Source organism: Haliotis rufescens, unplaced genomic scaffold (genome assembly GCF_023055435.1).
Source record: "Haliotis rufescens isolate VD_foot unplaced genomic scaffold, xgHalRufe1.0.p SCAF_3, whole genome shotgun sequence".
Lineage (NCBI taxonomy): Eukaryota > Metazoa > Mollusca > Gastropoda > Lepetellida > Haliotidae > Haliotis > Haliotis rufescens.
In genome coordinates this window covers 51,022,822-51,037,721 of record NW_025964001.1, presented here as the reverse complement: position 1 = coordinate 51,037,721, position 14,900 = coordinate 51,022,822, and the positions used below count along the sequence as shown (strand labels likewise).

General features: G+C 39.5%; 1 protein-coding gene across 1 annotated transcript in view; it reads right to left on the bottom strand.

Moving 5' to 3' along the window:
• Positions 1 to 640: 640 nt before the first annotated feature.
• Positions 641 to 14,900, bottom strand: part of LOC125384398 — a 39,192-nt gene continuing 24,932 nt past the window's right edge. Inside the window, exon 4 of the mRNA XM_048403450.1 lies at positions 641 to 998. Within this exon, the coding sequence (XP_048259407.1) occupies positions 641 to 998 (358 nt within the window). The remainder of the gene's footprint in view (positions 999 to 14,900) is intronic.

Sequence of the window (14,900 nt, the reverse complement as noted above, 5' to 3'; positions counted from 1 at the left end):
ATACACTAAATGGTCTGGCCAGGCCCGTGTGCGAAATACGCTACAGTCGGAAAGCGCACGTTAAATCTTCTATATCAGTCAGTCAGTCAGAGTCATCTCTATCAGCCTGTCTGGGACTTGGTGCAAGGCGACAAACACATTAGCACGCAAGTCTTTTTCTCTTATTTTAAGTGTAATACGTAAATTATTAATCAGACAAAGTGTCTTATAAACTTCATCCAATGTATATTATAGCACCATTGGTATGTTTTTTAGAAAACAACTTAAACGACAAGGTTTTAATACCTGTAAATATAAAACGCTAACAACAGCGAATAACCAGTTTGGAATATCTGCCGAGACAGATTCCATTGGGCGTTCAAGGCTAAAACAGCGGTGAACATTACACGGAAGATCACTGAAAACCAGTCATCACTGAAGGTGTTAGAGAAAGGGGTAAGGCTCCCCCACACTGACGCAGCGCGCGAGCGGCGCAGCGCGACAACGCGTTTTTTCTCCACAATAACGCGCTGCTTTACCGCCCATACTGAAGCAGCGCGTTAAAGGAAAAATTATGGTTTATGCCTTTGACCATTCGTGAAGGATATCAATATATCACAGATCCAATTTTATTTAACAGTTTTTTATTTGCTCCAGATCATTAACCATGACTAGAATCGTTGGTACTAGTTGGTAGGCGCTTTAGTGCTTGGACTGGTGATCGAAGAAATAACTCATCTTCATCATTCGCATTTTCTGGGCTTGATTTAGCAGCCATGGCTTCGTCTCGTTTTAGATAGTCAAACATTGCAACTCCGACAGGATCAATTTCTTCCTGTTTGCGCATGCGTTTGATAGGCTTCTTTGGAATACGTACAGCGGATGTTGGTTGTGCAATAGGGGTGACATCTCTATCGTTTTCCGATTCAGACATTTCCTGACTTGTATCTCGTGATCGGGAGGTAGATGACATAAGTTCCTCTTCCTCTTGGTCGGACAAAGTCAGGTTACTCTGTGTGCTGGAATTAACACAATCATCATGTTATCCTAATATCTTACGAACAAGTAACTGTATGAATTGTGAATGTTATTTTGTTTGATGAAATGATGATTGATATTGTGAATGAGATTGATATGTAGAGGTATAATTTACTCACTCGGCTTCTTGAATATATCTGTCCAAGAACATTAAGAGGCCATATCCAGGAAGGCATTTGTCGGAATCTAAGCGCATCTTTAACTATCGATTATCACGCAGTCGCAGAGTCGTTGAAAATGCCTTTGGCATCCTTGCCAGTAGATGGAGAATCTACCAGAGGAGAAACAACCTCAAGGTAGAGAGTGTAAGGAGGGTCATATTGGCTACGTGTGTCCTTCATAACTTCCTTCAGCACAAACACGGGAATGTGCACCCGTTGCAGAAGCAAACAGACAAGGACTAGCAGACATCGGTGGGATCGGTACCCATGCAGCCTCTTCTGCTGTCCAGATTCGTGACAAGTTCTGCCAGTATTTCAACTCTCCAGCTGGGGAGGTTCCATGGCAATATGCTGCCGTCAGAAAGGGGTCAGCTGAATGAACGTTAACCAGGTGTATAGAGAAATTGTATCCAGTATTTCTTCGTTAAATGTATTTTGATAATAATGATACGAATACTTACCACTTGAACCCTCAAATGTCGAACTGATTGATTTCCAGGCATTTAATGCCATTTCATTGTCTTTGTAGTGGGGTAAATCCACATTATACAGAAAAGGGTATTTCTTAATTTCAATTATTAATTTCTCCTCGTCAATGTTTTTGTTTGGCATTTTCTGTCTATTTTGTTAGCAATTAATAAAACTGTCCTCAACCACGTGTTGTGTTTTGTGAAAGGAAGTGACATCACAACTAGGGGATCCCCCAATGCGTCGGGGCGTCACGCGTTAAAAATCGCTTTTTGAGCGATTCGAAAATCACGCCGCGTGAGCATGGGCAGTTCATTGAAATAGCACTGTTGTGATTTTTTGACGCGGGCGCGCCGCTCGCGCGCTGCGTCAGTGTGGGGGGCCCTTTATAAGCAGGACCTGCCCTACTACCGGTAGTACCCACCATTAACACAATTTGCACAAAGTAAGTTCGCATGTCTGGCAATTTTACCATACGCAATATACGCGTAATAATAAAAAAATAATTGTTTGTTGTTTAACGCAGCAGCTATTCCAGCTATATGACGGGGGTCTGTAAATAATCGAGTCTGGACCAGACAATCCAGTGATTGACATCATGAGCATCAATCTACGCAATGTTTAAAGGATGACATCCATCAACCAAGTCAGCGAGCCTGACCACCCGATCCCGACAAGCAAAGTCGCCTTTTATGGCAAGCATGGGTAGCTGAAGACCTGTTCTAACCCGGATCTTCACGGGTGACGACAATGATAATGTATTGAGGTACCTATATCTAATTTGAAAATAATAGGACTCACTTACCTTTGTTAAGATGGAACCAATGTTCGTATAACTGCCATGTGTCACAAATATAGTCTATATTCTTCATCACAATGCTTCTGTTTAAAGGGGGCACGGGTGGCCCAGTCGTCCAAGGCGCCAGAATTAGCTGTGTAGAGTTGCGCCCCTTGGACACGCCAGAAACCTGTAACTGTTGGTTCGAATCCCGGTTCGCCCTGATTATGTCTCTATGTTTGTCACCACCATACTCGAGCTCGTGGGTTTCACAAAGTGGCAAACGTCTGAGACCTGCATCACTTTCCTCCCACATCAAGCTGACATACAGTGTGATATAACTGCAATACTGTTCAACGCGGCCTTTACCCCAACTCACTCATTCACTTCTTTTTTTAAATTAAATACTTCGTCTTTATTAAACTTTTAAAGTATCGGACAATGATACAAATGATAAAGTCAGACTATTAAAACATTGCCTAATTAATCGAAACAATTGAAATAAATATTTCATTAACTGAACAAAATAGTTCCTAATATTGTTGGTAATATATTACCCGTTGTCAATATCAGCACATGCAAAGTAATTCCTTCTCATATTTGCTGACTAAAAAGCAATAAGCACGCGTTTCGTGGGTTTTGTGAGATCCTGTGAAATCCTGCCAAGGGGAAGGCCGTGTTGGGTGCATGTTGTGTCACGTGACACACCGTATGTCAGTGTGTCTGAAACACACGTGGCTGGTGCCGTTATCGGCTGAGACTGACTATTATCTTTGACGCTATCACCAGAGTGTGTGGCATCACCTGTACTCTGCCCGCATACCGGTGACAGTCAGTCTGAAATACATGTAATATTAACCCAGCTCTTCGTGTGATCGGCTTAACTGACTTCGAGTAACAAATTCACCACCGACGGGCGTAATGTCGACAAAAACAATAATAATTGATGCGTGTGTGAGAGTGTGAGTGTGGTTTAACGCCACTGTGTGTGTGTATGGGGGGGTGGGGGGGGTGTAGCAAATCCCAAAGTGGCGCAGGCGGTAGAAGTTATCACTCAGGTGAAACCCATGAGCACGCGTATGTTACTGTCCAAACTGGATCAGGATCAGGGATTCAAACCGACGATCAGTGGCTGCTACATAAGTAAGTGACCAAGTCTGGATAGTGAATCGCGGCGCGTTAGATTACTTAGGTATCCCTTCATCAATGCTCGTGAATTTCTTTGAAAGAAAACCAACGAGAAAACCAATTCAGTCAAAACAAATTAAAGTATTTTTGTTTTGTTTGTTATTTAACGCCGCACTCAGCAATATTCCAACTATTTGTCGATGGTCTGTCAATAATCGAGTCTGGACCAGACAATACAGTGATTGACAACATGAACAGCGATCCACGCAATTGGGATATGATGACATGCATCATCTAAGTCAGGGAGCCTGACCAACCGGTCCCGTCAGTCGCTTCTTAAGACAAGCATAGTCGCATTTCACAGCAAGCATGAGTTGCTGAAGATGGATTCTACCCGGTTGTCATCGTATCCCAATTGCTTAGATCGATGCTCATGATGTCAACCACTGGATTGTATGGTCCAGACTCGATTATATTCAGACCGGCGTCATATAGAAGGAATAATGACGAGTAGCGGTCAACAACAAACAAAAAACGTAATATGAAATTTCTGTAAAATCAAAACAGAAGAAAATAAAATTCAAAGGCAAACGATACGACATATAAATGTCTGCAATGAATACTAAACGATAACACAAAATCCTCCGTAAATATAAGCACCGAACTACCACTTCACTTGGTATCTCCCGAGTGCAATTCTACGCTGAAAGACCGCAAAACGGCCATTAATCAATAACAAATACAGGAATTTCCGACAAAATGATAATATCGGAGTTTGAGTGATAAATTGCCCCCTACGCATCTGAATGACTAAGTCACTCCATGGGGTTCAAACGAGTAGGCTGTTGCGTCATTAAGGAAAAATAATCAATGGATAAACTCGTAACACTGTCTGTGACCTTTTATTGCAGTACAGAGATGCATAATAGGATTCCTATGTCGCTAAAAGGAGCCTACATTACCGACAGTACTCGTTACAGTGTCTGCGATATTGTATAATAGGAAAGAAGGAAAGAGTTAGATTCCCATGTCGATGTAAGGAGTCTCTATCTAAATCAAATCCTGGCTTGTGGTAATTGCTCCGTTCAAAGCCTGCTGTGAAATTGCAACTTTCTTACTTTATGGGTGAATAATTTAGCTACTGGCGTGTATTATCAATAAACTGATGAATAACGGTTATTTTTAGATATAGTTTGGTAAAGTGCCCTGTACATGAGTTTTGATTAACGTTGTGTGGATAGCCCTTGGTTTTACGGTGCTTCGGGGGTGCACTTGAAATGACTTTTTCTTCAGCATCTTGTTTTTTTAAGTCTGATAGACTTATTGTATTCTGAAAACCTGGAAGAAAAAAACGTCCCACGCTCGTTCATTCAAACGGTTCTATGGTCGCGTTGTATCCCGATTCTAACCGTAAACATAAAGATCAACAGTTATTGTTATGCCCCCATCAAACAGCACGTCATACCGCGTGTCAGCTCATTCCCACTCAGACCCGTAGGGATGTCGGGTAAGAACACAAGCGCCCAGCACCCTACGCTTGTCGTAAGAGGCGACTAAGTGGATCGGTTGGTCAGGCTCTGTGACTTGGTTGATTGCAAGTCATCGTATCTTAGTTACGTTGTTTGATGCTCATGATGTCAATCACCGGATTGTATGGTTCAGATTCGATTATTTACATACCGCCGTCATATAGCGGGAATATTGCTGAGTTCCGTTGAACAACAAACAGACAATCATTCAAGCTTGGTACTAACATATGGCATTTTTCGTTGCCCGCTGAAAACTCCACGAATCAGTCACCCGCCGCAATAGAAGCCCTCGTCTTTTCCGTCTGAGACGGGTTACATTCTTTTCGCTGTCCTATCCGATCAATCTGTTATTCCACTTGTTTCATTTGTCATTTGTAAATAGAAACAATTGTATTATGCCAGTCTATTTTATATTCCTAACCATTAATATTGACGATACGAAAACACACGAGGGTAATAATAATCATAATTATTATGTCATTCTTAAAATGTTTAAGGTGTAATTGCACTAAATGGAACAGCTTTAAAAAAAATTAGGAACACTTTTTGAGAGAATTATATAGTGCCAAATGACTTGAAGCCATGATTCGGCGCGACATATCTTACAAACACATCCTTTTCTTCGGCATTTAAAGCAGTATTCTTTAAAAAGATGCGTCAACATTGAACATGCTGTCAAGATGTCATGATCATTGTTGACATCAATTGTTTGACAGGCATTACTTAGAAGTTGACGGATAAATTGTGTCTACTTTGTCATTGTTGACATCGTTTGTAATATTCTTCAAGCAGAAGAAATAAAAAGCCCATGTCTATATATTTTGGAAATCGATTGCAGTATTCAGTTTGTTTAACCTATATCCATGGCGTTTATTAACAGCGTTCCACATAGTTTAGATATTTGAGCAAATAACTACCAGCAATAATGATATTAGTGTAACCGATGATTGTTCAGTGTAACCTCGTTAGTCTGGGAACCTTGGGGTGAAGAACGTCGACATATAAGGGCAAATAGGAATATTTAAGGGTAGACGGTTTACTTGTTTTTTAGTGATAATGTAAAAATATGACCATAGACTTCTAGAACATTTACAGTGTCTAGACTTGATTCACCATGACCTATTATTGAAATATCAACAAGGGCACATGATCGCACGACTACACAACAACCCTACAATCCTACATCATGTTGCAGCTGGTAGGGTTTCAATGCTGCGTTACTTAGAGTACTCAGTTCTTGATAAGGGCATTTCTCTTATTCCATGATGCATCAAAAGGATTACTTTTAACATGCATATGTGTGATAAAAGTGTGAAAAGTATTCACCAAAGGTTGTGTACTTTCAATATAGATCATTCATAAAAACTAAATTATGTTTTATTAACATTGCGGGTACGTAAACGTTCACACCATGTCATCACGACAGAAGAACATATAATGCATAATAAATTTTAATCTATTTAAACGATTAAATAAAATTGACTCAATAAAGCCTACCAAGGGCCCAAGATCGACACTACTACAACTACTACTACTACTACTACTACTACTACTACTACTAGAACTACTAAAACTCATAATACTACGAATACTTCTACTAGGGCTGGGACGGGTAACTCGGGTACTCGGGTCGGGTGGTTCTTGAGTAGAGCCCGGATACCCACTGGACTACCCGGACACGTGGTTAGTCACGTGATATATTGTTTAATGGCACAAATTATCCAGAACATCCACTGTTACACTATAAGGGACTAATAATCGCATTTCTGTCTGACTATGCACGCATTCCTTCTGACTTTCTATGTTTGAATAGACATAAAACTCCAGTCAACGTCAGTGTATGCATGACCAGAACGTTTTATATCTAAATACCTTTTGCCACGGCTACGGTCAAACTATTCTCAATCGGACATTTGTACCTATGTCTTGAGACCAACAGCGGGTACCCGGGTAGGGTCGGGTAATAGTGGGGTTGGTACCCGGGTAGTAAATTTGGACTCGTCCCAGTAGTTGTAGTAGTAGTAGTAGTAGCCCAACTTACAAGCTGCTTACACTTTCATTCACTTATAATTTCACCTTTCCGTTTTTCGCAATGCCACACACGCACATTTATATGTTGACGATGAATTAACCAGGCGTCATTGGATATTAGCGTCATACCAAGTATGTCTGAAGGGAACCATAATTCTTCAAAGTCTCACAACTTAAAATTCATATCCAATATACTAGTATCCCACCAGTTAATGGGATATTGACATTTACGAAATTGTCACCTTTTTATTATTATTATTATTATTATTATTATTATTATTATTATTATTATTATTATTATTGTTGTTGTTGTTGTTGTTATTATTTTATTTTTTATTTGACAAATAGCACCATATCCTTATATTCGTGATTAGATTACGGATATGTCTAGTATATATTCTCGAATTTCTTTGCCATTTGAAAAGCCTCGTTATACAGGCCTCAATGTTGAAACGGGATTAGAGCCATACATCAAAAGCAAGAAAAATGCAGGGATCTTTTGAAATAGGAATAACATTAGACTTTCAAATTATTGGATTCCAGTTATTACATGTTTCAGACTGTAATACATTTTCAGAAAAATCTAATAATCATTACACAACACCATTACGTCTTTCTTCAAAAGAGTTCATATTTCTAATAGTTTTAATTTCAGTGACACCTGGTTCTTCAAAGCATAGGGACTAAAAAACAATTATTTATAAACGTTGAGAAGGGAGTGAGGAAAGAGAAAACGGCGTGCATGTGAAAACGGGTTAATTTTCTGCGTGGACAGTTTCTGTGCTATTTCAATTATTGTTCGGACTGCGGTCAGTTCGTCCAATTGGCCCAAGCTGTTGCATGAGCCGGTCCTGACTTTATGGATCAGTGAGCGCCTATAGTCAAGAGCGGTCAGTCATTGCGGAGACAATAAGAGCACGTGGCGCACGTGCAGTATTAGAAAGCGACACCAAGTGGTCAATGTGGTCAAGCTACACAAATTCCCGCCAACTGTTGCTGATTAGCAAAACTGATTTTGTTCATTAAACGGCAAAATTAATTATGCACGCATGCCTCCACAAGGGTCGCCTCGTGAATGGCGCAGTGTGGCTGAAGTCAAGAGTATTTTGATGGTCAGTGACGAGTGCTGAAAGCTAGAGTGACCGCTGTTATGCACTAAAGTATTTCATAACCGCAGCTCTTGAACATGTCACTCCCATAACCCATTGTCAGCCACGCTCGCAACAGCTGTGTTTGTGTGAATATTGACATTGTAACACAAATATATTAATTTGGTCAAGAGAAATGAATATGCGATATTATATTGAAAGAGACAAATTATGGCAGTATCGCATTTATGATATCCTAATAATATACAACAGCATGTGCTTCGAATCGTGAATTGGCACAAACACGGAAACTGAATGCAAACATTTTTCCTACCAATCCTGTCACAACGTTTTTGTTAAAACCAAACAATGACCGGGGGTTCATACAATAGATCTGTATCAAATACTTCAATTATTACAAAAGACCCGTGAACGATCCTGGTTAGAAAAGGTCTTCAGCAACCCATGCTTGCCATAAAAAAGCGACAATGCTTATCGTAAGAGGCGACTAACGGGATCGAGTGATCAGGCTCGCTGACTTGGTTGATGCATGTCATCGTATCCCAATTCGGTAGATCAATGCTCACGATATCAATCACTGCATTGTCTGGTCCAGATTCGATTATTTGCAGACCATCGTCATGTAGCTGGAATACTGATGAGTGCTGCGTTAAACAACAAACAAACAACATGTTAACATTTATCTATATTTTTGGTATTCAATAATGAACAATTTCCTTGATTTCGTTCTATAGATACGATTGTTTAAGTCTTTCTGTGTCAACGAAATATACTACATATATTATGTCATCAAATGGTTAACAGTGCATTGACCCTTTTCCAAACACCTGACCAATGTCGGCTTCAGTACGGGTGAGGTTTATGTAATGTATATTTACAATGTGAAAACACTTGCCAGAGCAATGGTCACGTTGAAACGAAAATCAACCAAAATAAAATAAATCATGCAAACGTCACGACTATGTTGAAATATGAAATTGGGACGACAATTTATGTAATGATTGATAGCCCCACACTCGAATGCAATGAAAAGCGGTTTGTTATGAAAAGCAAAACATTCGCAGATGTTGATCGCGCATTTGCTGCCGGTCGGCCGACGCGCGAACACATACTTCACAAGAAGAAACGCAATTAATACCGAACTATCTGTCACTCTTCGGTCGCCTTGTCAAAGTCAAAGGCGTCCGAAATCCAGGAAAGGTCACTTCATCCATGAAGAGTTTACACCTCGCATGCACGATCCGCACGTGCAATACATATCCGACAGCACGTGCTAAACATGGCCCGGATTTGACACGGTTTTGGCCACTGTCTTGAATTAACGTAATTCAATACATGGTTTTGGTTTACAGGACAAAAAGTTGTAAACTGCCTTTAAATTGGCAAAAACAATTAGCGGACAGTGAACTATTTGTTGATGGCGGTTTATTGTCAAAATGGTTGGGTGAGTGATAGGGCGGGCGTAGATTTAAGATCAGCGGTATTCCGGCGGGATTTCCGATGCGATATTAACCCTGCTAATTGGCAGTGATTGTCACGTGGATTGATAGGTTAAATTAACTATAAACTGAAATTGTGACACCTGACAGTAATCAGTGTACGTTTCAAATCAGCTGGGAATACCGTTATTTTGAGCATACACATTCTGCCAGATTATACAGGTTTTCTGTCATTGTTTCACACGTTTGGTTATCTAATTTCATGGATTTCATGCATTGTGATATCAGGTTTCAATTGCAATACAAGTTTAGATCATATGTCCGTCCTAATTGTACCCGTATTGCTGGCCGACAGCATGTTTTGTTTATTATAATTACGTGGCTGGTTTGAAGGCGTGTTCCAGTTGTTAGATAAATCCTCCTAGTTTAACTTATAATATAATTTTCTCCATTTCAATACGGTGTGTTTTATATTTTTCAATACACACATTATCACAAACGTATTGTGTAAAAAGATATTTGAGAACAGTAGATATTATTAACGTCGTGTTCGACAAATGTCTGCAATAAAAAATACAAAGGTTTGTCATTCAAAGTATCACTACTTCAACCATGACTCTTATTTCACGGACCCGTGAAGATCCGGGGTAGAATAGGTCTTCAGTAACCCATGCTTGCCGTAAAAGGCGACTATGCTTGTTGTAAAAGGCGACTAACGGGATCGCGTGGTCAGGCTCGCTGACTTGGTTGATGCATGTTATCGTATCCCAATTGCGTGGATCGATACTCATGATATCAATTACTGGATTGTCCAGTCCGGACTCGATTATTTACAGACCGCCGTCATATAGCTGGCATGTTGCCGAGTGCGGTGTTAAACGGCAAACAAACAAACAAATCTAATTCACACTTTAAAAAGAAGTCATTTGACCCATAAACAAATACTGTTTTGCAAGTTTATAGTCATCAGCATATTATTTTGACAACCATCCCAATCGACTTTAAAAATACTAAAAAATACTTTAGGTGAAATGTAGTTAATCCCGTCAGCCGGCAAAGTTCTTGGATTTCCGTAAATAACATAATGGAGACTGTATATAAAATATTATCATCTATATCTTTGCACCCATCATATGATTCGTTAATTTTGATTTTTCTGAATTAGTAGTAGCAATAGTGTAGAAGAAGCGGTAACAACAGCAGCACTAGCAGTAGTAGTAGTTGTAGCAGTAGATGTAGTGATAGTAGTTGCAGCAGTATCAGCAGCAGTAGTAGCAGTGGTAATATATGTAGCAGTAGTGGTAGTAGAACTAGCAGTAGCAACAGCGGCAGTGGTAGCAGTCGTAGTAGTAGTTCTTAGTAGTAGTAGTAGTAGTAGTAGTAGTAGTAGTAGTAGCAGTCGTAGTAGTAGTTCTTAGTAATAGTAGTAGTAGTAGCAGCAGTCGTAGTAGTAGTTCTTAGTAGTAGTAGTAGTAGTAGTAGTAGTAGTAGAAGTATAATTGCTTGCGGTAGTTACTAGTAGTGGTCGAAAAACAATTGTAATTAATGTATTATTGTATGTTTGTATATATTTCGCTTTTTAGAAAAATAAATCTTAAGATTGTCGACTTAAACAACTGAATAAGGATGTCTTTAGTGAAGAAATATTTATGGTTGTACACACGTTTATGCTAAATATTTTAAGAAATTAAAGGTATTTTGTATGTTCATAAAGCTCCAACATGTCCGCGGTTAGGCATATTCTCTTTAAAAATATTACCCACGAACCAACTACACACAGAACCACCATGTGTAAACTGTAAATGTATTTATGCCCTGACATCCACAGAGTGACATATATTTGAAAGGGGGAAGTGCAAATTCATTCGTTTTCATTACAGTGGCCGTCACAGCTTGTGAGGCATGTGAAATTAACGAGCAATTGACATCACATTTATCACCAAGAGCAGCTCAATGAGAGGACGTTTACAGCCCTTCTTCCCTTATCTGCTAGATAATTTGTGTACAGTTATTATCGTTTCAACATGCTTGTAAACGCCAATAGCAAGAACTATTAGCTACCGTTATGGTTGCACGAGGCAGGCACTTAAACACCCAGGCTGCCCGCTACCCATGGCCAGATGTAAATATTATCATGAATTAGTATCTCTTCAAATCAGGGTCAATATGTAAATATTATCAGAGAGGCTTGGAGATGTTGTTGAATCTGAATTATTAATTTTCACAGTTCTTACATTAACATGCCACATGTGTTTTTATTGTTGGGTTAATGCCGCATGTTTTGGTTTTCACCTTGTATTGTCCTCCCCGCGAGGCGTCATTGTGGGTGCAATGCATGTCCCCATAGGGCGTGGTGAGCTTTGAGGTCAGCGCATGAAGATCTTTTTAATTCGTGCAAATCTATTTCATCAGATTTTAATTTTTAATCGGTCAAGCAGAAAAGTAGTTTAGTTTTATCGGACCGTGGCCTCATCCTTTATGTTGCCGATGTCTGTAACAATATTTTCCCTGAGACCCAAGTTATTTCATTCAATATGCATGATATCAATGCATATAGAAATGTGTAGTGTGAGTCATTATTACTTCAAGGGTTCCCTGTTAATAATTAATTTTCTCGTGGCTTTTTTGGTTGGTAGTAGTAGTAGTAGTAGTAGTAGTAGTAGTAGTAGTAGTAGGATGATGATCCTGTTTATTATTATTTTGGTTTCTCCTTTTTTTAGATTGTACGCTGACATCAATGACATCGTATATGGATTAATAACAGCTGTTGATAAAACGTGTTAATATGTACATTGACAGCAATGCTTTCATGTAAGGTATTACTTGACATTTGTTATTTTGATTATGATGTTTTGGCGAAATTAATACATTTGTCATTTCTTTAGTAAATACTTGAATAACAATTTTAATATTATCGTGACCCGTGAAGATCCGGGGTAGAATAGGTCTCCAGCAACCCATTCTTGCCGTGAAAGGCGACTATGTTTGTCGTAAGAGGCGACTAACAGGCCGGGTGGTCAGGCTCGCTGACTTGGTTGATGCATTTCATCGTATTCCAATAACGTGGATCGATGCCCATGATGTCAATCACTGGATTGTCTGGTCCAGACTCGGTTACATGCAAACCGCCGTCATATATCTGGGATATTGCTGGGTGCGGCGTTAAACAAACAAACAAACAAAATAACATTATTGTAGAGGAAAGTACAGCTTCCCTCCAGCTTTTATATTTCTATATTCTGTAAGCACACAGTCGTTCTGTATAGACACTTTATAAAGTTATGAAAGACGTTTCTTATCGGGGAACCACATTACCATGACAAATTATCTGAGACGATTCACTTTGATTAATTTTCCCGTTGACAAAGCACGGTGAATCGACATACCGTATAACTCTGTTTACTCACTGTGTGTACATGTAGGTTGTACAGCTACCCCTTTAAGTTGTGTATTCTATTTATATTTCGACAAGAGATACAATGCACATACTCTACAGTTACAATCGAAAACACAGTAAACAGCTTAACAACGAATCTGGACCAGAAACACGAGTGATTGCAATAATGATGGATGGCACGCGCCGCCGGGGTATGATAACACACAATAATCAACCTGGTCACCGAACCTCACAACCACATAAAGCGCTGATCTTGCCCTTTTCGTAAACACCTGGTGTCATGACTGATTTCAGTGATCCATTCACATAGTTTTCAGCACTATTGTACCTATAACGCTCAATGAATTCTGTGTCGGTGGCTAAGACAGACTGGCTATTTTCTGACGTTGACGTTTTCTATTGACATCCTAACAAGCCCAGAAATCAACACACAACGACAACAACCTATAATATTAGTAATGCTTCTTACACAACCCACAGAGATCCCCTTTCTTTGACGTATGTTAAACCATGCCGAATCATGATTATCTTGGCGTAAATATAATTGTTTTGAAACTACGGATCGAATCTGTTCACCAAACAATTCCTTCTTATGTACCACCTTTTCATATTGAACCAATGAGGCATTATAACAGAATGCACGCTTACTTCTAAAATCAATGGGATTTTAACACAAGCCACACGCAAACGCGTTTTCAAACGACCGTGTAAATTTTCAAAATGGCGGACATAACGTTTCATGTCCGACCTGTAACGACAAGGAACAGCTCCTTAGCTTCGAGCAGACTTGGCACATATCTCTGAATTGGAATCGTAAACATCGTTACGCTTGTGTCTTAATTTGTAACAAATCTAAATGAGTTTGTACAAAGACTTGTCTCGCCAGAAGCAGATTTCGCGAGACGGTGACATGATAATCGCTTTCCTCTGTCGACGCAAGTTAATTGTGGCAAATTTTCTCTCTGATTTACTTGGTAATTGCTGAGATAAGAAACGCGATCGAAGCTGATAAAGGCTGCAGCGTCTGGAAGATGATGCTGTGAGCAGTCACAGGAGCTAGGGAGAACAGACACTGAGATTACATAATCAAGGCAATTATCCCGAACGGTTTCAATTATTCACTATGTTTGTATAAGTTTTTAAACGATTTAACAAAGCTTTTTCAGGTCTCGGCTTGGACGGTTACAGATGTAACGTAATATTTCAATTTTACACCAGATACATTGAGATTGTCTGACATTTGCTGAATGGATGTCAGGATTGCGATCGTTGACGGCCTTGATTGCCGTAAAGTGACCTTTAAGTCTTGAGTTTCCATTTCCATTTGTATTGGCCGTAGCAATTACCTCTGGCATGTCAGAAACCATATTGATGGGTATTATGTCTTTACTGTTTGTGTTGCTTCATGTATCAGTATTATTATGTTATTGTTTTCATTTTGGGATTTTTTTTATTATGTGGTTATTTTGTTATTTTCAGAATATTTTCCATGCAGTAAAACCCCGTTAGTATGGGCCACTTTCAATCCGGAACCCCACAAGGGAGATAACTCTTGGAAATTAAGGGACATAACACCGTACCCATAATGCGTTAGTCCGTAAGTGTGTTAGCCAAACCGATAAACCGATATTAATATATAGAGTCCAGATTTTCGTGCTTGGCAAAACTCCTTTATCCACACAAGATCTTTCGCCGTTCAACGGCTCTTCAGGAGTAATGAAAACTTTAACTTACATTGTAGTCCAAGACGACGCACAACAGTAGTATTTGTGGCGTCATTATGCCTATGACGAAACAGTGACAATAGAGAGAGAAGTAAAACGTAGCCCTAGGCAACAGCCAA